This window comes from Aplidium turbinatum, chromosome 3 (genome assembly GCF_918807975.1).
Source record: "Aplidium turbinatum chromosome 3, kaAplTurb1.1, whole genome shotgun sequence".
Classification (NCBI taxonomy): Eukaryota; Metazoa; Chordata; class Ascidiacea; order Aplousobranchia; family Polyclinidae; genus Aplidium; species Aplidium turbinatum.
Window position 1 is genome coordinate 17,336,895 of NC_137474.1, and position 22,712 is coordinate 17,359,606.

General features: G+C 39.7%; 1 protein-coding gene and 1 non-coding gene across 5 annotated transcripts in view; both read right to left on the reverse strand.

The window, feature by feature from the left end:
* Positions 1–22,712, reverse strand: part of LOC145767619 (uncharacterized) — a 68,472-nt gene that overhangs the window by 11,134 nt on the left and 34,626 nt on the right. For 3 of the 4 annotated variants that reach the window (XM_082579474.1, XM_082579472.1, XM_082579475.1), the window contains exons 9-17: positions 20,186–20,288; positions 19,877–20,064; positions 19,295–19,468; positions 18,161–18,295; positions 12,525–12,650; positions 9,629–12,203; positions 5,560–5,630; positions 4,567–4,805; positions 3,774–4,011 (exon numbers count right to left, since the gene is read on the reverse strand). In XM_082579474.1, the coding sequence (XP_082435600.1) occupies positions 3,774–4,011; positions 4,567–4,805; positions 5,560–5,630; positions 9,629–12,203; positions 12,525–12,650; positions 18,161–18,295; positions 19,295–19,468; positions 19,877–20,064; positions 20,186–20,288 (3,849 nt within the window). The remainder of the gene's footprint in view (positions 1–3,773; positions 4,012–4,566; positions 4,806–5,559; positions 5,631–9,628; positions 12,204–12,524; positions 12,651–18,160; positions 18,296–19,294; positions 19,469–19,876; positions 20,065–20,185; positions 20,289–22,712) is intronic. The other variant, XM_082579473.1, reaches the window with a different exon arrangement.
* Positions 8,792–8,893, reverse strand: LOC145767734 (U6 spliceosomal RNA). The gene has a single exon (XR_014288884.1). It is a non-coding gene; the product is annotated as a U6 spliceosomal RNA (small nuclear RNA).

Genomic DNA, 22,712 nt, shown 5'->3' on the forward strand with positions numbered 1-22,712 from the left:
GCGTTGTTCTGCTCATGACATTGGTCGATCGCCATAACAGAAAACTAATTGCTGGTCATGTGTACCACAAACTTTCCAGACTTGAATTCTGCAAGGATATCTAGGTGCTTGTCAATGAGGTTTTTCATATCACAGATGTATACAGAAAGCCACCTGGAATAGGGAATGTTATCTAAGGCAGGTCGAGAGGTCTTGTCGGAAGTTGTACAGCCGGTGCAGTAAAGTGCTTTGTCTTCATGGCAATGGGTGGCACACTTGTGTACACTGAAGGCAGAGGTGTTACCGTCTTAGAAGTGAAGATGTCTTGCCCAAGCATCAATACACCAAGGTCGTGTCCACCATTTATGTGTGATGGATGTTGCATTAAGGCTATACCAGTGCCATGGTTAGAATCCTTGGCCATAGCAGAGCTAGGGTTATGGTCAATATTATCAACATCTCCAGTAGTGAACAACCCCTGGAGCAGCTTGGGTAGGCAAATTCTTCCATGTTGCAGGGCTGGCAGACGCCATTGAAAATGTCTGCTGTGAGCTGCAGTAATCTATCATACGAAACACATCCCAGAGTGCGTCGATCAGTCCCCTACTCCTGGTCACAGCGTGAATCTTTAGGGTCAGGTAGAGTGGGAATTTGGTTTTTCTCTCGCGGTTGTGGCACACTGAGGTTGACTCTATGCAACATGCATGCTTCACACTGTTGAACACCAGTAGCTGCAATAGTGTAAGCGCAGCAGTTGTGTTGGCTGTGTTGACCAACTGAGTCTGGTGCTTGATGTTCGCCCCATCGAGGATCATGTTAACCAGAGCAAGGAGGGATGGTGTCAGAGAATTTATCTGAGAATCAGCTCGGAACGCATCGTCAAAGGTGAATCTTGTCTCAACATTTCTCTACGGACTACTGTGCTGCTCTTACTAGGAACATCACATCACTGTCATGATCACAGGCCTTCATCAGGGCAGGAGCGGGACCTATGTCTTTCTCAAACAAGAGAAGTGGCCCTGCGAATGCGCTCTCAGATCCGGAAACTCAGAAAGAAGCCTATCCTTCAGTCTGGTTGTGTACCCTGTTGGTTACCGTGGCACCCAGCTGCTCTAATCTGGTCTTGTAGAGGTTAGCCACGTGGTAGAGTTTGAATACAGGGGCAGGTTTTTTTTAAGGTTTGGTTTGGGTGACCGCTAAGTAGTTTTAAGAGACCGCAAGTGTTTCATTTAAAAACCAAAAAATAGCCATAACTACATACAATCAATGCAACATAAAATGAATTATTTGACAAGGCACAGCTTAAATGATGGTGACAGCGACCAAACAGCCTGCCCAACACGGCCGCAAAACAAGTTTGCTGCACAATCAAGCAAAGTGTGCTAGTTGGCTTCTGCTTGTTATGTTTCCACACGTAAAACTGATCATTATGCGCCATAAATCAGAAATAAACATTGATGAGTATCGAAGGTGCACTTCTTTTGTGAATAACTCTTTGATTCAGCTGTTAGCTGTACCTCCACTTATTCTTTTTTCCGGACGTGAACTATTGATCGTAGGCTATATTCGTATTATCGACAATACATAGCGAGAAACAACCATTACTTTTCTACTGTAGTTGCAAGTCCAAATTTTGGGAAACCGCTGGAGAAATTTGGGGGACCGTTTCGATCCCCCAAAACACCTTAAAAAAAACACTGTACAGGGGTATTATCCTTATCTTCATGCATGTCCTCCATGAACACCACCAGCTCAGCAAAGGCTATGCCATGCAATCGATCATCGCCCTCGTCTTAGAGTGATGCTGGTCTGATTTTGTTGTATAATGCACGGAGACAGTTGCGATGGTATTTTGCCTCAATGAGAATCGTGCCTCCTGCAGACACCTTGGCCAGCAGTTCAGTGTCCTCCAATTCAGTGGCACATGTTCGAACGTTCTTGTCAATTCCCATTGTAGCTGCTTGGTGCAAGTCTGCAGTGCCAGCTGGCTTATTGCATAAGAAACAGATAGGCTTGGTTAACCGTAGAAGCCTGTGGGCAGCTGCTGATCTTGTACGCAGGTTTGGAGTACCGATGCCAAATTGTTGTCCTGAAGCGGATTCTGCTCTGTTCTGCTGGTCAAACATTTTTTGTTTAACTTTAAACGACATTTCTTGTGCCACTGAGCACAGTGTCTCCTCAAGTTAGCTTTTATGCCATCGCCATCATCCAGTCTGTTGACGTCGAGTTCCATTGGCATGTGACGAAGTTTCTTGAACTGGTCAAGGTCTTCTTTCAATGATGCATAGCCAACACCTCTCGGTTTCATGGTAGATCTTAGTGGGCACTGCAAACTAACAACCATCGCTACAAGAGCAAGAGTGTAAGACTTTCATCCTTGCTGCCTGCACACTCTGCACATGCGCATTAACAAATAACAATCACCACTACTGAAAGAATAAAAGACAACTGTTGCCATTGTTGTTTCAATCTTACAAAATACAGTAGGCTAAATGCAAAAAAGCCAAACAAAAAATTTGGAGCCAACCAATATGAAAAAAGTCAAAATAAGGCCAAACCCAGTTTTTTTGGCCAAACGACTTCAAAAAAGGCCAAATTTGTAAATTTAGCCGTAAAAAGGCTAACCTGGCAACCCTGATAAAAATGACCAACACACTAACACAGTCAGCACTCTGTACAATGTGTAGACACTTTTATTATAATACGTATGCATGGTTTGTACATCATACACACCTTTAAGATTAACCAATGACGTCAAATATCAATATTCTGATACTTTGAGGTCATTGACCTCTCAAGGTCATCAGAGGTCAAATCTGACTTACCTCCCGATCTTAAAATGACCCTTATGGTATATACTAACACTGGTGAAAATTTCATGCTTTAGTCATAACTTGCACAATTCCTATCATTATGAGAGGTTATCAGCTGTACTATTGGTCCACTGGGCAGTTTCTAATATGATCTTTAATTGCACTATTTTTATTAAAATTAGCTAAATTCAAATGCTTTGTTGTATAATGCACGGAGACAGTGAATGTGAATAAATATCACTCAGTGAATAAATATCATATTAGAAACTGCCAATCGTGTTCAAATAATAAACCCTCATTGGAGTCCTTCCAAATTGTTCTTCGTAACTGTTTGTCCGAGTTCGACACCAAGGTTCACGAGGCATTGATCATTAAATCTTTCAACCCACGTCCCACGGGCTCAACAAGCAATTCTTTGCTGGTGGAGCCTCCCATCTTTTAACCATTATTGACTGAATAGTCACGTGTTGTGCTTCTCGTATTTTTGATTTATCTGTGCCACTATCTCGAGTTGTGCTTCTGTCCATCTTGCGTAATGTGCTTGAGTTTTTCTCTGAACAATTAATTTTACCGCTCAAATACTTGACCCGTTGTGCTGTGTATTTTTTCAGTTATTTAGATTGGACGATATTTTTTGCTGTGATACTGTATGTTTCTTTATTATTTCTTTTAAAATATTTCACTTACAAACAGACAGACATTTCTCTTATAGGCTTGAAAAGGTCTGTATGACTAGCCGAAAACGTTTGTTCATTTTTTTTGTAATGTTAAATGTAGTGTTGTTGCTGAGTAATGTCTGTTTAAGACAAAATAAGGACACAAGTCAAAAACAAGGACATTTCTCAGACTTAGAAAAAAGGACGATAAATTTTACTAAGACATTGCCCTTCAAAAGAAGGATAAATCTTAGAAATAAGAACGGTATGGCAACCCTGACTGTAGATAAAAATTGCAATGAACATTGTCAAAAACCTAACTTACCGACGGAGTGGACGCGTCATACGCTTCAGAATATCGTTCCGGAATGCTTGTCGAAGGGTTAGGGGTATCGTTGGTAGGAGGGTGTACGGGGTGGGGGGCAACAAAAGATAGGGGGACAGTGACCGTTTGTTGCTTCTGAGCTTGTAGCTTTGTCTTTCGCCTTTTCTTCTTTGCTTTGCGCAACTTGTCGAGTTGTTCCCGATGCTTTCGTATCAAGGTTTCCAACTCACGCTGGTGCCTGTGAAGATGATCGCATTGTCAAGGGTGGCAACAGATCAGGAGACACTTTCATCTGTTGTCTACAACTGAACAAGCCGATAATCACATGTAGCATAACGGGCTGGTTACTTGAGAAAACGATTGTACATTTTTTTAATTTTTCATTAAAGTGGTTTGTTTTTGTTTGTTTGTCCAATGTCGTATCCAGGCTTACGCCCGGTGATAGAAGATTTAGATTAAGTGAACGGGAAGGCAAGGAAACCAATCTTCGTGACCACTTTCAGGCATGCCTTTAAGTGTCTTACAAAGACACAGTCGCATGCTCTTGCGCAGTGTCGAACCAGCGCCCTTTCGAACGTCGTTCCAGAGCTCTCACCACTTGGCAATGCAGCCGACAAGAGGTTAAAAATAATTATCAATTTCTGAAATAATAACTGATAAATAAAGGCGGCTTAATGTATTTTATAATGTAACTAACAGATCGACTCTGCTTTTTTCGTCAAAGGAATAAAAAGATGAACACATCGATCACGCTACTTGCTGCAACTCATTTTTATGCAATACGACTTCTCACTTTTTAATGAGATTTTTGAAATCAACATCTTCCTCTTCCATATCTTCTCCATCAGTGTCATCATCACTTAAATCTCCATATTGAGAGCGTGTGGGGGAATCAAGGGAAGACCGTGGCCTCTTCTCCTGGGCCACTTGTACCATCCGGGGATTAGGCACCGTGATCTGAGGGTTCGACACAGTGATGTTTGCAACAGGAGCATTAGGAATACGTTCTTGTACTATTGCACTTTGGGATACCTGGATGAAATATTGAACTCAGCATAATTCTAATGATTGAGTGTAAGAGTCTGTTACAAATCAGTATTCAATTTCCATGCGGTGTTGTTTTTTGTTGTTTGTTTGAAGATACATTAGCAATATCGGGGTGCTCCAGTCCAGACGAGGGTTACATAACAATGTAAAAAATACTATTGAAACTATAGTACCAGACAAGGATTCATAAAATTAAGGGATAACCAACTAGGCTATGTTATATAACAAGTGGAGGGTAAAGTAATCCCAGGTATTTTTTAAATTTAAAAAAAATATTTTTTGACAGTTTTAAAGCAATGGTCACCCAAAGCCTGTTTAAAAATTTAAAACTAACCCGAATTTTAAAGTTGCACAAAATCGAGATAAAGAACTTTTTAGTTTGTGTTGCATGAAAAAGGGTAATTACCAACAAAATATATTACTAAGCATTTAAAGACAATAATATCTGAACAGTACTTTACTCTCCACTTGTCAGATAACGTAGCCTAGTTGGTCATCCCGTAATTCTATGAATCCCTGGTACCAGGAATAAAATCTACTTTGTTAATGAAAATTAATCTTCGACCAACACGTCAACCTAATGATCGCAGTATGGTCTTCTTAAGCAATCAGTTTAAATATTTTCATTCCCAATAGAGATAAAGAGTATCCACACCGCACCCAGTCATAATCAAGATGAACTTGCAGCTGTATGTCAGATACAGAGCAACAACACAACAAATGAGCGTCAGCTACTCACCGTAGGGGCTCTCCGTTTCTCAACTGCTGAACCATCGTACGAAAGTTCAGGTTGCAGACCCGGGTCGGACCCTAAATCGAGGAATATAAAGCAAGTTGAAAAAAGGTTAGGCTAATTGCATAAATCACTATCAGATATAGATTTTTGCATGTTTGACTTGGCCGAATGCACATGTGCACTTTAACACGAAACGCTATTGATTACACTGGTCTACAAATTTCAACTTTTTTTTTCAGGTTTGGGTTTTGACAACTGATTTTGGCTAATTTTGGGGCGCTGAATCCAAAAATGAACTCAGATTTTCTCTATCACATCAAGTTTTCATTCTATCGTTGCCATTATTTTATGAAATTGACCAATTTTTACCCTTTTTAGTGCAGTAAAATGTCAAATATAATTATTTTTGACAGCTATAAACTTTCAAACATAGAGATATTTTTACACTAAATTCATAAATTGGTTCAGATTTCCTCTAAAATAAAAAAAATTCCTGTTGTGATAATCGTATTAGGACATAGTGGAGATTGGTAGCGTTGAGTTTTTCCATGCTGGCTTGAACTTCCTGTCTTGGCTTCTCAGGCGTTATCGGTGGGTCAGCTGCTATCTCTATGCAGCAGGGTTACCAGATGTAAATTTGGCAAGGACCCAATTGCACTTCAAAAAGGGCCAAAAAAGAGCCAACTTTTAAAACAAGGGGCCAAAAATAGGGCCAACTCAATTTTCAAGTACTAAGAAGCAATTTCACTGAATTAGCAACACATTCTTAGGCTTAGCAATATAGCTAAATATTTCACCTAAACAAAATAATTAAAGTAATACCTTAGTTACGGAAATAGTTACTGTGTACCGTACACAAAAATAAGGAAAATCGACAAACATTATTGTTTGAAATAGGAATCAATCAGCCAAACATTTCCACATTCAATTCACTATCATCCTCCCATTCGAGTTCACAGCATACACAATGTCTGTGGTAAGTTTTTCCCCAATTACCGTAGGCTACTATTGTATTTCCTACCGGTACGGTACCGCTCTCATATCTTGCTTTCTACTTCTTTGGCATCCTAGTCTTTCTGGATCAAGTCCAACAAACACGATTAAAATAAAATAGTATACCTGTATTACACTGCCACAGTAGCCTAGCTAGTGTTATTGTGTTACAACCGTCACCAGAAAACAAGGCAAAAAGAATCACTTGCAAAAAGACATTCTACAATCCCTCACATTTTGAAAACGGCCAAACAAGGCCCAAAAAAGCTAAAGGGCTAAACTAAAACTTAAGAAACCAACTGGTTTTCAAAAAGGGCCAAAGAGCCAACCCAAAATTGGAACTCAAACGAATTGGAACCCAACTCAAAGAGGCAACAAAATGGCTACACCAAATACCCATGTTTCCTATGCTACTGGGACAGCAGGGCAAAGGATCAGCACTGGAACAAAGAAGAGTGGCCTCCAAGGCTCACTTTGACACATGGAGACAAAAATATCATACGTGATCAGATAGTTGATATCAAAAAGATCCTCTTGCCTCCTCTTCACATCAAACTTGGTCGCATGAAACAATATGTAAAAGCTTTGGATCATGAAGGAGAGTGTTTTAACTTTTAAGTATATATGTTATGCTTTTCCTGGTCTCAGTGAAGAGAAAAAAAGAGCTGGGATTTTCAATGGGCCACAAATCAGGCAATTGTTAAAGGATGAAAATTTTGTAAAATCAATGTTGCCATTCGAGGCTAGAGCTTGGAATGCTTTCGGTGCTGTTGTGAGAAATTTTTTGGGAAACAGAAAAGCAGAAAATTATAAAGATCTCTTAAGGGAGCTACTGCTTAGTTTTGAAGATTTGGAATGCAGGATGAGCATCAAACTTCAAAGTTCACTATTTGAAGAGCCATGCGGATGAGTTTCCAGAAAACCTTGGGAAAGTTAGTGAAGAACAGGGTGAACGTTTCCACCAGGATAATAAAATTATGGAGGAACGTTATCAATGTCGGTGGGATTGTCATAATGATGGCCGACTATTGCTGGAGTTTTAAAAGAGAAATTCCAGATGCTGCTCATAAAAAAACTCCCTCAAAAGAGCATTTTTAAGCTTATAAGTGAAGAGTTCGTATTTTATGAAAGCTCTTTTTTTGACTGTTTCTGAACTCGCCCTGCCCAAGTCCCTTTGAGTCAATCTTTATTTTGGCACTTTGCAATTTCTGTGTGTGTCTTCAGAATTTCTGCACTCCATTGGAATGTCTATGTGCATATTGTGTGAACTGTAGGCTATAATTCAGATAATACCTTGTCACTGTCCTATCGACATGTTCGTCAGCATAATGTAGCGTTTGATGTTATTATGGTTGCCCTTTTGCATGCCTATTTTTTATTCCAAGGCATGAAATTTTAATAAAGACAACGCAAATTTGTGTGAATATAACATAGAATGCTTGTTTGCTAATTAAAGCTAGATTATTGCAGGTAAAACAGTGTTTATTGCATCAGAATTCCTTGTTTTGACAACAGAGGGGGGCAAAAATTGATTTTTTTCAAAAATTAGGGATATTTTATATCTCAAAAACGTAATGTGATAGAGAAAATCTGAGTTCATTTTCGGATTCAGCGCCCCAAAATTAGCTAAAATGAGTTGTCAAAACCCAAACCTGAAATTTTGTGTAGACCAGTGTTATTTCTCTAGATCAGGGGTCACCAAATGGCGGCCCGCGGGCCGCATGCGGCCCGCCACGCTGTATCGCTTCGGCCCGCGAAAGATATCAGCGTACAAGTATAACCAAAAATACTTTTCTTGAGGAGTTAAAGAGCACGAAGGCAAAAAATACTTTCCGGGAAGCATATTTTCGCTTTGCATACGATTCCACCGACCGACCAATCAGATTATAGTTCTAGGTGGGGGTTGCTTAAAGCTATTCCAATGCGATGTCCAGCCGCACTGTCCCAGTGATTGATTAAAACGTCTGTTTTCGATTTTGAAAATGTCTGTGAGCATAGGGTTGCTTATTTTAAGTTTGCAAATGTCATGTAAGCACTAGTGTGCGTTTCACCGTTATTGTGTTTCACAACCAGTGTTGTCTTTATGCAAGTTTTTGTTGGCAAAATAGGTCGGTGTGCCAACTCAATTTATAATAAATTGGCAAAATATTATATTTAAATTTAAAGACTTTTTCTGATTGTATTACGAAAATATTTAGCTTAGTAGGCCTACTGCAAAATGGTTTTTTTCTTCTTTTTTTAAAGAAATGTGGAACGCTTCACGATTTCGCGTGTCATCCTTGCGCAGGGCCATGCTAATCTTCTCTGTATCGTTCCAATTTTAGTATATCTACTGCCGAAGCAAGTTCTGCAAAATGTTGTTAATCAACAAATTCTTGCCACGCTGATAAGCACCGCAAGTGACAGTTGTCTATAACAAAAGAAAGACGGTTTTATAGACTCTTACAAAAAGGATGAAAAACCAACTCATTGCTTTTTTAAAGCGAAGACTGTTCATAAATTACGATAGAATTACGATTTTTGGGTGATTTCTACAAGCATTTGTTTCATGGTGCCTGGTTTCTTTTTCTCTGTTATTGGAGCCTCTTTTTCGCTGATATGTTTGTAGGTCACTATTGTTGCCTGTATTGCGATGTGTCAAACATTTCCTTGTTTACTAAAATTATTAATTGCAAGATCTTTTGTGAAGCGAAGTGACAACACCACTCTTGCTTGGCGATGAATATCCTGATGAAACCGCTCGCCTCGCTACAAGTGCGCAAAACAAATGGCCTCGTTTATTAGTCATTGTTAAAAAAAAGTCAAAAGTGTTGTCAAAGGAGCTTGGCCTGGAAGTAGCGTTGTTCGATCAATTTTGTTGTTGCAGTATTCCAACATAAATATGAACAACATATAACGCTGGATACTGGGTACGAAATGCGTTCTTTTTTAGCATAAGAGTCAACCTACCTAACATTTTATTAGTGCGGCCCGCCACAGCTCTCCTTAGTGCCAAAGTGGCCCGCATGCAAAAAAGGTTGGTGACCCCTGCTCTAGATTGTTTTTATTTTGCCGAGCATGACAAGGTAACGCCACTCACCCACAAACGAAGATAAGCTCTTTTCGCTGTTGTTGCTGAATGTCCTCCGTCTTTTGTTCAAGCTCTCTTGCTCCAACTGAAGGTGCAACGACGTGCTTGCGAGATTTTGTATATTACCATCAGTAGGATCAGCTTCTTCAGGAAGAGTACTGCGAGTATCCATGAGTGGGCGCATGTCAGAGTTTCTTGGAGGAAAGGAATGCCCGTAGACCAGTTGGTTGAGATTGCTGTCTTGGTATTGTTTGTCTGTATAAGGCAGACTTTGCTGTGTTTGATTGTATTGATACGACGGTGGCATCATAACGTAATTAGATAGTAAAGAACCTGGTTGAAAGGCGTACTGCATCGGCTGAGGTCGATTTACCAAACTATTACCTGCATTTATGTTTTCAGATATCTCAGACGTATCCATGAAATTTTCACGCAAGACATTTTCATCCGGACAATTTGGCACTTTTGCAGGAGTCGATTGTCGATCCGAGTCAAAGCTTAGTTGACGATGAGTGTTTGAAGCAGCATCTTTACCTTGCTCCATAGGAGGATCACTTCCAGAGGGAGCTACTGCAGGAGTGACCTGAAAGCGACCGACAGTTTGACTAGGAGAATTAATTCCAGCTGCAGACTCAACATCGCTACATTTTTCAGGATCAATGTTAATGGTAAGATCAATATTCTCATCAGCAATGGTGGCGCTTGTGTGGTTATGAGTTCCACTTTCCTCAGACGGTGCAGAGGTGGAGGCTGGCACAGCTTCATTGTTCAAGTTTAATATAGAATCGCTAGTTTGATTGTATTCCTGCACGATTTCATCTGAAACTTTGGTGACTTGAAAGCGATTGGATGGACAGGTGCTCTCTGTGCAAGCATTCGCATCTGCAGAGTGTTGCCCCTCAACGGGCTGAACCTTTGTTGTGTCGACAAAGTTATTGGAGTTGTTAGTGATCTCTGGTAATTGCTGGGCAGGATATTCAGTAAAATGTGGTGATGGCGATTCGTTATCAGATACTATGCTTTGCTCCATGACAGAAGAAAAAGTCATCGTTTCTTTGACTGGAGATGAAAGCTGAGACATGTCAGGCTGATTAGAAATATTAGCAACGACCCGAACAGGAGGTTTAACGGATGCACTCGAAGAAGACTTATCAGAGCCTTCAGCTGCAACTCCAGATTGGGTGATGGGGATTAAAGCTATTGTGGTGCTAATTAAACCTTTTTCCATAGTGGTCGTGTAGGTCTGTGGAGAGGTGTCTTGTTTAGTAGCGTCAAGGGGAGCAGGAGTAGGTTCACTGCTTTGTGCAGAACCATCCTGAGGTATCGTCATGGGCACCACAAACTGAAACATGTTAAGCAGATTGCCGTCTATTTTCATTTCTTCGACGTTGGCCCCAGTTGTCTGCGCCGCATGTGATAGGATCGCTGTCAGCTGCTTATCAAGATCGAGCGGATTAAATTTATGCATCTTTTCTTTTGGAACGGCCACTTGAGAAATAAGCACAGACTTCCCGTCCACAGAGATCGGTACTACGGCTATTGGTGTATTAGAAGTCGGCACCGTTGCAGCATTATCTCCTGTGTAGTCAGATGTGGCACCTGTATCACCTTCTGGTACGTTTTCTGTGGTTGAATAAGGCGCTACAGTGTTGTAGCCGCTTTCACTCGCTGTGTCAACGTCTGGCTTGCTACGACTGATGTCTGTGGTTACGTAGTTACTATTCACCGATTCCTCTGAAGTCGTCCCTTCAGCCGAGAAAGCGTAGGATTCAGAGGAGGTAGCCCCCACTGGGGCAGGGTCATTGGGCTTCGGCGTGGCATTAGGTAAGGTGTTGCTAAGAATGCTCTGGGGCAATGATGAAGAAAAAGTAGAGTTGCCAGCTTGTGAAGTGTAGGTCACTTGAGATGACGTACCACTGTTGAGTTGATTGCTGAAGGAATTGGTCATCACATTGGTTGTCTCTTTGGTGGGGAATGAAGCGTTGCCAGGTGCAGGATTTGAATTAGTCACACTACCGATACTTCCGAGACTGGCAACACTGGAACAGCTTGGGGATCGCTGCAGAAGTTGAGCAGATGTAGAAGTTGATAGCACAGCAGCGATATGAGTACTGGCGTCAGCATATTGCTTCAAGGCTGCATTGGAAGCTTCAACAGCATCTGGTCTTGAAGCAGGGGGCTGTAAACATGTCGGTGACGTCATTGCCGAGTCCAACTGCTGTTCCGCTGTGACATCAGCTCCTTGGTCCGTCCTAGGAGATCCAAAGACTGAGCCAGTTTCACTGGAGTTAATCTCATCTACGCGTGCAGGGGGAATAACCTCTTCCCTTGGAACATCTGCAGGATTGAGAGAAGTCGTGGATGCTGACTCCGATATTGGCAAGATGGTAGAAGGGTTTGACACAGAGCTCACTTCCTGTTTGAGGGAGTCAATGTCCATGTTTCCACTCTCAATCTGATGCTTTGCCTTTAAACAAACAAGACGAACTTCCTCTTTGAAAGCTTCCTTGTGCTTTTCCTTCAAGTATTCTGCCTGGTGCATTTTATCAGCGATTTCGTCCGGTGTGTCTTCATCAATGATAAACTGTGAAAGAAAAGGTAAAAAGCACTTGAACAAGTATATCTCGCAAGCTGTTGCCAGGATTAAATTGCACAATGATGTATAGATTATTTACTTCCATACAAACTACCATCGGGGTTGACAAATAAAAGAATGCTTTCAGGATTTGTTAACTTGCTTAGTACATTCCATCCACGTGAAGACAAAACAGAGTTTCAACTATGAAGTTAATCATTTTAGCAATAAACATTAGCAGGTGTCTGTTGGAACAACTTCAAGGGTGATAAAATCTACTGTGAACGACAAAACATTACTTGTGACATATCTAGCTTTACAGTTTCCTACCTTAAAAGTAACTGTTTTAAGATTATAAGTTGTAAGTTGGCACTCCACTTCAAACTGCCCATCTTCTGTAGGTCGGAGATTTAATATTGTAAGTCTAGGTTTGCCATCAAATTCCCCTTTGCGCACCTGAACAAAGTGGAACTATCAAGTTTTTAAGAGTTAACAAACTTCTGCAAGAATAAACCAAAGGGGCGTGGTTTAAGACCTGTCAAAAATGAACAAAAATTGTTGTAACAGCAGTACTAAAAGGTTGGTTTTCCCAAGTGGTACTATGCTCCGAAGCTTTAAGTTCAAAACCAAGAATCATTACTTTCTCTAATCTTCCTAAAGATAATTGTGCTTAGAGATACCAAACACAAAATCATTTCGATTTTTCTTCAACATTCCTGGTAAAATAGCCTTACGGAAATGCAACTGTCAGTGATAATAATTGAAACTTGAAAGTGTAACCTGCAACAAACGCACAATAACCATAAGCAATAAATTGAAGTCTTAATGCTCAACATGATGGTTCTGCGGTGTTCCACCAACCAAGTAACATTGATATTTATATCACTCATGTATCAACACCTCTGGTTGAAATTTATGGGATTAAAGCCGATGACGTCACGTTGAAGGATTCTCAAGACAAAGACACTTCAACGGTGTGAATAATTATGCATACACTGAAAAAGGTGTTTGAGCTGTTGCCATTCAAACCGTTGCATTCTGGCAAATAAAATGTTTTTTTGTTCTTTTGTAGCTGAGAAAGACCAATTGCAATGTGTGACATCATACGCCTGAGAAATATGGAAGATTTTAACTATTAGATCGACGTGTCCACGGGGTTTATGGCTGTTAGAGCAAGAAAAAGTTTTGTTTCGTTAATTAAACATTATAATAAGTAATATTAATCCAAACTCCGAGACTTCTTGTAGATTAAAATTTGAGTGTATGTCAGTTAATCAGGGAATATAAGGCATGGCTTTGGATTCAATTGATGAAGATTGGCAGCACATCAAACATAAGTGGAAAATCTAATACGCATCTCAATATATAATTAATCGATATCTTTCTCAAAATCATAATAAGTAGAACACAGTTAAAAAGGTACATGAAATGTTTCAAAGAGCGCATAAAGAGTTAGAATAAAGTAATCAGAGGTGTACGAATCCAAGATTTTAGGATCCTGATTTTGCATTTTGAGATCAAGATCTGATGCTGATCCGGCAATTTCAAGATATCTCAGATCCGGATCCGAAACATATCCGAAGTAATTTTATGTCTGAAATGTTATTATGAACGTATTTCACCATACGACAGATTCACCCATAGACACTTTAAATAGCAGGACTAGTATCTGCTATGCTCGGTATTTGGAACTTGGGTCCCAAATCCAAACTTGGGTCCATCTAAAATGTAGTATAAATTATTCATAAAACTTTGCTTTTGATGTCTGTTACAGGGTTTTGGGGGGCAAGGATTCCATTTTTCACACTTGTTTTGTTCTAAAATATCAATGAAAGGTCTTTTGAAGCTTATTAGTCGCAAAAATATTACAATTTTGGCAAAAATGGGTGTTTTTTTTACTTAAGTCAATGGAACAAGAACTTGAATTAACATTCAGTATACGTTTAAAACGTATAAGATTTAAAACTACAAACTGGTTCGAGGTACATCAATGACATCAGCCTAGGGCCTAGGCTATATCAGAATAGATGCGTAGCCTATATTCAATAAAGTTATTCGTCAGCTGTGAGCTAATTTAATGCCATATTTTTTTTAAAACAGGCCTACTTAAGTAAAAAGTTTCTCTCTCCTGCACAAGCAAGTCGCTTTTGTCCAGAACAAATCCTTTCAAAAGAATATTGGACATCTGTCATGCAAGCTGCTTTAATTCTAGCCATTGGGCTATTGAGTATTGATATGTGCTAAAATTTGGCTTACGCGAATTCGACAGCAGTGAAAGTTCTACTTCTCAATCATGTGATGTACTGAATAAACAAAATGAACCGTTGAAAGTTTGTGTATCATCCGTCCACCCGGTTCAAATTCTAAAGAAATGGTGAATCAATTGCATCATCGTAGAAATTTTCATTTTCAACTCCCGACAAATAAGATCGAATTTTGTGTTCTAAATATCCAACCAGAAAAACAATCTTGTGTTTGATAGAGCCATTATAAGCAATGAGCTCTTCAGTGTCAGCAATATTCAGAAAATCATCGTTAATATGAATGTTAGAATCGCATTCAACATCACCCAGACAGTTGTGGGGTAGAATCATTCAAAAGAGCAAGGAGGTTCTTGGTTTCAGCAGCTGCTTTGATGTCTTCAGTATTAATATAGAAGTTACCGCCACTACGTTGTCTGGCTTGGCCAAAGAACTTTTGAAGCGCTTCATCAGCAAACACACCAGGTAAGACATGACTGGAATTATACTCCCTCAGCTATAACTGTGCAGCCTGAATGTTCGTTCTTGTTGACACAACAAATGTATCTGCAGTTGTTTTCGTGTCTTTTCATTCGATCATGACCACCTGTCCAGGCTCAAGGGGACACCCCGTCAAAATTTTTACAAAGCTTTTTGAAACTAGTGTAGTCCTTCATCCACGGCTGACGACACTCATCCTGCATGTTCATAGCAGAATAGCTATCCTTGACATTTATCATGTAGAACCAGTCAGTGATGAGCTTCACAAAAATGATAGTGCCATCACTACAAAATCGAGTAGCTTTTTCAAAGTGGAAAGGGAAGCCACAGTCATTTCGTGAAAAATCTGTCAAACAAAAGGAACACTCTTTTCCGCAAAGGCTTGGGGTAGGCCTACACAGCTGTGTATGTCACCTTTGTTAAACGGATGCTGTTTTACGATCTTCGTTGTAGAGTGCTTCAATATCACGCCAGGGTGCAACATGCATTTTCGCCTCTTTCATGACAGAGAGTTCTTTATGTGCTCAGTTGCAATTTGTGAAAAGCGTTGCAATTAGTTGCAATTCACATTTCTTTGTCATGCTTTCGACGGTTTCAAACTTTGTTACGCTGCTGACCAACTTCTTAATTCAACTGTTTCATCACAAACCATATTTCATTTGTGCTGAAATTCATTGGCAAACATTGCTTGCTCGTTAACTGCAATTGTTGTGGATATTTTCAATAGATTTAGCAACAGTTAGCCATAGTAGCCTACAGTAAGTCGTAGTCATGTATGCGCAATTTGCGCAAATTACGCATACTAGTCGATTTTGGGACCCAAGTTTAAAAACCCGAGATTGCGAGTTACGAGTTCTTCTATTTAAGGTGTCTATGGATTCACCCTTTTTGTAAAAGTCGTTTACAAAATGGATTCATTAAATTCAGTAGCTTACTACTCAGTAAGTGTATGATGCCCTGCTTAGACTACTACCGTACAACATGCATTACTGCATGGTCACCTTTTATATCACTATTGGTCTCTATATGACAAGCATTCTAACTTGCCATGTGTTGTCTTTCTTCATTTAAATACATACCTCATGACAACCACTATGGTTGTTGAAATATCCATTCAGTGCATAGCAAAGCAACAACTAAAACATGTAGGTTGTAGTGTAGTAAGCTTAATAATGACATAAAACTTAAGTAGACCTAGTAGCCTACTTTGTAACCCATGCATATTTTACCTCTCTAAAATTAAACATCTTCAACCCATACTGCAGTAAACATGCAACAAGCAAAACTAGGCTAATGATTATAATTTGGATAATCTATAGTCTTAACATCCACTATAATCTGACCAAAATTTTAGTGTTGCCACAAACGTAGTAGTTAAAATGTTTTTACAGGTTTGGAAATGTTGCCATGTGCTCATTAAGATTTTGTATCTTTGTGCACAAAATTAAAAAAAAATATGAAAATTTAGGATCCGGATCCTGTTTCTTCAAAAAAAAAAAGATCCAGATCCGGTGAAACACAGTAAGGTCGGGGTCCGGTTCCTGTACACCTCTGAAAGTAATGCAGCAGAGTTTCCTGGACATACTGCCACTCCGCTGCATTTCCCTGGTTCAAAAGAATTGTCACAAGTAGGCTACTTGGACCTAAAGTCAGTATTCTCTGCGAGCTTGGTAATTGAGACTTGAGAGCATAGCAAAAAGATCAATAAATTTTGCAGTTTTTGGATATATTAACGTAAGATTAGTGTAAATAATTTCAACGTGAAGCCGCAGTTACATATAGTTCAATAAACAAAACAATGAATAATGTATCGAGCCATTTCTTGGTCATCGCATTCGAAGTAAGGTCGGTACTCATATGGCCAAAGTCATCCGTCCTTTTTACGTTGATTCAACGTTTGCAGATGTTGAATCAATGCGAAAGGGACAGTTCTTGTGATCTGGGTAATGACTAACTTTTTGTGCTATCATGTTGATTCATTGTCCTCTTTTAAGCAATTAAAAGTTTTCATTTCCACGTCGTCTTAACGTATGATAACTCTAGATTAACATCAAGCATCAACAAACATGAAGCAATGTCATTTTCTCGCTTTCGACATAGACAGAATTTCACCATTTCTTCTTTACAAAGGTCAATCGCGCAGCTCCTCAAAAGTAATGCCCATAAATACGCAAGAACAAATCTACTTAAAATTGCATGGAATGTTGGCTGCAGCTTATTCCGGTGCACGTGCCAAGATACAGATATTGCCACCTTGTATGCGCAATATTAGGAGACGACTCAGGAACTTTCTGATAAAAGTCTCCCTTGTGTATTGTGCTAACAGAAGTTCCAATAAAGGCAGAAAAATTTATTTTGTATTTATCGTCGAGTCTATGTCATAATTACGCCTGGTTGCATCAATTTACAATGTGGGTGAAAAAAGACAATTTTCAGATGTACCTTTAAATCGTTCAAAAATGGCATCACGTGTCAAAACAAAGATATGTGCCCTTGCTGGGTTTCGAACCGATGCCTCTTCAAGCGTTTGTTTAACAACTACGTCATCCGGCCGCGCAACCGAGAGCCATCCGAGATAATTGCTTCCATTCAATAAACTTTCCAGACGGCAAATTAGTTGTATTTTACAGTGATTCAACGTATGCAGACGTAAAAATAGATTGATTTGTCGTCAGGGTTAACTATTTAAGTTAACCAATTATCGCGGGTGCTCCCCTATCATTACTGACCGAGTTGCGCTATGACAACGATTTCTATTTACTTCAATTACAGAGTCGATTTGCAACTTCCCACTGAATTTGGCTGATGCATTGGACGCTTACTGAAGATGACAGAACCTCTCTAACCGGCAATTACACCAAGAAATGACATAAAGGAATATTTTCAAATTGAATAACGCAATTTCAAAGCGTGTTTCAGACTTAAATCGAAAGTAATGAGAAATTAAGAAAAATGCGCTACATGCTAAGAATTTCAGGAATGCACTGACTTGGAAACACGAAAGGGAACATTTTAATGACGTCAAAGTCAAATCTATTGAGTGAAAGGGGAGTGGAGAATAGAAGGAAGAAGAAGAATGGACATCAACGTAGTCTTCAAGATCATAACTGAAGTCAAATAAAAGTTCAGCGGAAGAAGGTCTTTAGAAATGAAAAAATATTAAATATGGAGTCAGAAACATTAAATCTGTGTAAAAATAAACCTAGTTAGTAATTGAGCACTCACTTTATTGTAGATGGTGTTTAGTTGCTCTATGAAGCTCTCTCTGTTGCCCTCTAGCAGTTCAGAGCTATCCACTAGTCTCGAAGCAGCCTCAGGGGCGGACTCCACATTCAAATCAACTTTGAAGAGACCTTCCAACTAAACAGCGATAAGGTAGCTTGAAACTATTCATCAACTTTCAAGGAAATCGACCACGTTCTAAGTCAATTACTGACCATCGGGTGCAGTAACGAATTTAAAGGAATATACATTTGGTTAAATGGTGACTCAAACTGCAGAATAGTTTGCTTTAACTTTCGTCCGGAGGCATAGGTACAATTGTAACTTTTGCGTTTTTAAATGGTGATAACTTTTTTATCGTAAGCGGTATTGAATTGAAATTTCCTGACATCTCTACATTTTTTAGTTAGATTGCGCAAGCCAAATTTCAGAAAAAAATCTCTACATGTTCCCAGGATAGGGGGCCAAGTTGTTTTTGCACCCTTAACAGAAGTCATGGGTACAATTGTACCTTTGCATATTTTGTATTGAATTAATGCAAGAAGACATACATGATACAGTAGTTTTTAGTTTGGAAGAAATAATTTTTTGTTATAATAACAATAAAATACAAAACATCTCATTTACAATTTCAACGAAAATTTAGGAAGCTTTTTTAATCGTTTTTGCAAACAACACTCGTTGTTTTTACATGTGAGTGTTCGTCGCAAACAGGTTAGACGCAAACTACACAGCTTTTCCTAGTTTTACGTCGTTTCCTCTTCTGGTCTCGGCAGACATAGCAACTGCCAACAATCATAAAAGGATACGTCTGAGTGGTGTATTGAAACGTTCGGACAAATTAAAATCATACAGAAAGTATATCTACGCTGATGTCCATGCAACATACATAAAGGTACAATTGTATCTATGCAACCTGTTAGCGTTGCAAATTTATGCCGCCGGACGAAGGTTAACAAAACGATGTGGAAAAAAAACATATCTAATTTGTATGATGGTGGTGTCGTTTTAACGTTGCCACAGCGAGCAAATCAGATTTTATTGATTCAACGTGAAGTGAAGTTGAATAAATGTATGTGCTTACTTTTCCTTGTTGCGTAATCAGACGTTAAACAACGTATTGTGAGCAATACACACCTGTCCTTGCACTTCCAACTGACATTCTATGCGAACGATCTTCTTTGCATCTTCGGATACAGCATCTTCAGATGATTTGTGGCCATCTTCTCGTTTTACTACCTCCTTGTTCTCATTATCAGATCCTTCCACCGGATTAGTGGGAGGACTAGGAGTACTGTCCGTTCCTTCCACCTGGAGAAACAGATCACTTGTAGCATATAAAATTGTCTGCATGAGCAGTGCTCAGCAATACATAATGCAAAACCCTTGTGATGGCGAGGAGATTCATCTACGCATCAAATCCTTGACATAATCATTGAAAGGAAAAGCGTGCATAAGTGAGAAATAGTAAAGGATTGAAGCAATCCCAATCACCGGGGTTGACGAGTAACTTTGTTGGTTGTAATACGTAAGCGACTGCCTACTGTTTATAAGGTTCGACTTGTTGAAGCCACGACATGCAGCTGCTTGGCTGAACAAGATGAAATGCAACAAAAGAAACGAACAGTCGGCGAGAAATGTTTCCGTGGAATATAACAAAGGGATCAGTGATCCTCTATCTCCCTAAGACGTGTGGTTGTTTTGAATAGGGTGGCATACCTGTATCAAAATAACTCTGAGCTTGTCATGACGGCTTCTAGCTTTGTTGGGGCGACGCTTTTTGTCACCTCTGTGTTCTTTTCGTGACCTTTCACCTCCAACAGTGTCTTTAGTTGTGTCGATGATTGAATCAGCAATGCTTGTGGGGTAAACTGCATCGGTCGCTTCTGAGGTTGGGAGTTGAGGTTCTGAGAGTTTTCAATTTATAGGATTACTCAGTACTCACCAAAGAGAGTGAAACAAAGACGTTTTTTGTTGCATCCAGACTTAAGCCCGTTTTGTTAAACGTTGGCAGGGCACAATACCAACCTGTGGATACTTGAGTTTGACTTGCATTCGGAGCATAAGAGGAAGTACTGGAGGCAAGGACAATCTCTGAGTCTTCAGCGGAATAACCTTCGTAATTCGGCTGCTGAAATAAAAATAGAACAGGACCTTTTACTTTATTGAAGTTGTTGAAGACAACGTTTTTACGCAAGCAACCAATGATATTAGCTTTCTTGCCATTCGTTGTAATGCTATTTTCTCGCATCAATAGAACGCTACTGAATGTGAAGATAATAAAATCAATCGCACATCTACTGCTGCAATAAGATGCCTTCTACGAGATAATATGTTTCCAGATAGTCCCAACTTTAACGTTGTTTTAACGTTTGATGTCACTGCACAGGTAACGAATGGAACAGACGAAGCAAATTTATTTCATTCCCATTCTTGGTTCAGTTTCGTAGCATATGGTTAGAAACACCACAGATACAAACTTACGTATGACGGATTACGTATTGTATATTAATGCGTATTACGTATCATACTTACGTATTACGTATGACTGGCTACATATACTGTAGTACTGGCATGAAATACAACCTACATTTTGCAAGAGTGTTCTAGAACACAGACATTACGAAGTGCGGAGGACCTGTAATCGTATCTGACGCAATAGCACAAGTACGATTGTTCCCGGGGAGGACAGACCAGAAAAGTTTTGGTCAAAACATCGCCAGTACAATGTAACTTGATGCGCTGAATGAGAACAGTCCTCCACACTACGCGTAACAATGATGCAAACTGATGGTCACGAGCAGTCAAGCACATGCACTAGCCAGGACCATTTATCGTCTGTTAGAGAATAGAGATGTTAACCTTTCTGAAAAATCAATGCTTTGGAAAAATAGACGTTGTATCAACGTCTGTGAACATTGATTTCAAGTGAAAACGCTGCAACTTCAGACACCAAAATGCCAAGTTTCGAGTAAATGACAGCCTCGGTACGTTGCCATCAAACGCTTCACGACATTAAAGTCGATTAAATTGTAAAACAACAATTTATAAAAGATCTATTTCCTTGCCAATTTGGGAGAACAACACTCACTTAGGTGCATATTTTGGAACAAATGCAAGCTAGCGAAACCATCTATATATGATGATTGAACCCCCTGTGATTGAACGTCAACATGTGATAGGACTAAATCAATGTAAAACCAACCGGCATGGTTGCTGAAGGTGAGTTATGGTAAGAATGGGGAAACAACCTTATATATCATGGCCAGAGACATCGAGGGATGAAGCCAAGATTAAAAGTTAAACAAGCCTTCTACTTTGAACAATCGACCTGGGCAAAAGATGCCTATCAATTTAAAGCTTTTCATATAAAATCTTTTCAGTAACAAGGTAGAGTTATGAAATTTGCTAAACACCGCCATACACAAATACCATTGATTAAGCTTGTATGTAGGTTAATCAATAAATCAGTGAGAGTGAAATTAGAACATGCTGGGAAGCAGTCTACCTGGAAGTAGGACAGGCCACTGCTGGTCAATGCCTGCAGAAGACCGGGCTGGTGTATGTCGCAAAGCTGAATAACAATAAGTACGTCACACAACTGACAACATAGGCATACACATGATCACTATGGCAACAAAATCAGGACTGAGATGACAATGGTTACAATTTGTTGAAAAAGACTATCTACTTTAAAGCGATAATATTCTGTAGATGGAAATGGTGGGAAAATAGCTGGTTATATCCGCTGAAAATATTTTCGTACTAAATTTTTCAGAGCATCATTTTTCTGCAAGGCTTTGCCACAGTAAGTTCCTAACCTTTGTCGCAGTAGTTCCTAAACTAAAGTCAGGACCTGAAGTTGGGAACCAATTTTAAGCAAGATACCAGCACGTAATGCCACATGGCCAGCATTGGAGAATGCACAGAGCACTTATCACAAATCGACTGTGTAGACTACTGTAGAGAATAAAGGGGAAGTGGGGGAAAATTATTTGTGGCATAACTTCTCGTGTTTATATGCATTTATGGAACAAACGGAAACTACAACAGTGTTTACATTAAGCATTTTTAAGCTTAGGCAACGTAATCAATTGAGTCAATGCTGCAAACCAAAGATTAGGCGAACTGAACAAACTTATATCAAAATAGTTATTTTTTAATCTTCTTCTTTCGTGTAAGACAGGATAGTTCAGATTTCAGGGAAGGTGATGGAAAGCCAGGTGAGTGTAGCTTCGTCCAGTTCTGCTATGCCATGCCTTCTATTTGGGGCCTTGTAAATGAGGCATTCAAGACCTGGTCAGCTATTTGTTCCTCCACGCCGCACTCGCGGGGTGATGAATGAGCCGAGCCCTTCTTCTTGTACCAAGTATTGGAATGGAAGAGGCCGACTCACGTTCGAATTCTAATGCGCTTGATACAAGCTGGCCGGGGCAATTCCATACCAGGGGCGCGCCACCATGTAAGGTATAAAACCTTTCCTCATTCTCTGGGGCCGAGGGTTTATCCTTTTACGACCCTAGAGATACCCTGATGTGCCTCCGTTTGTTGTCAT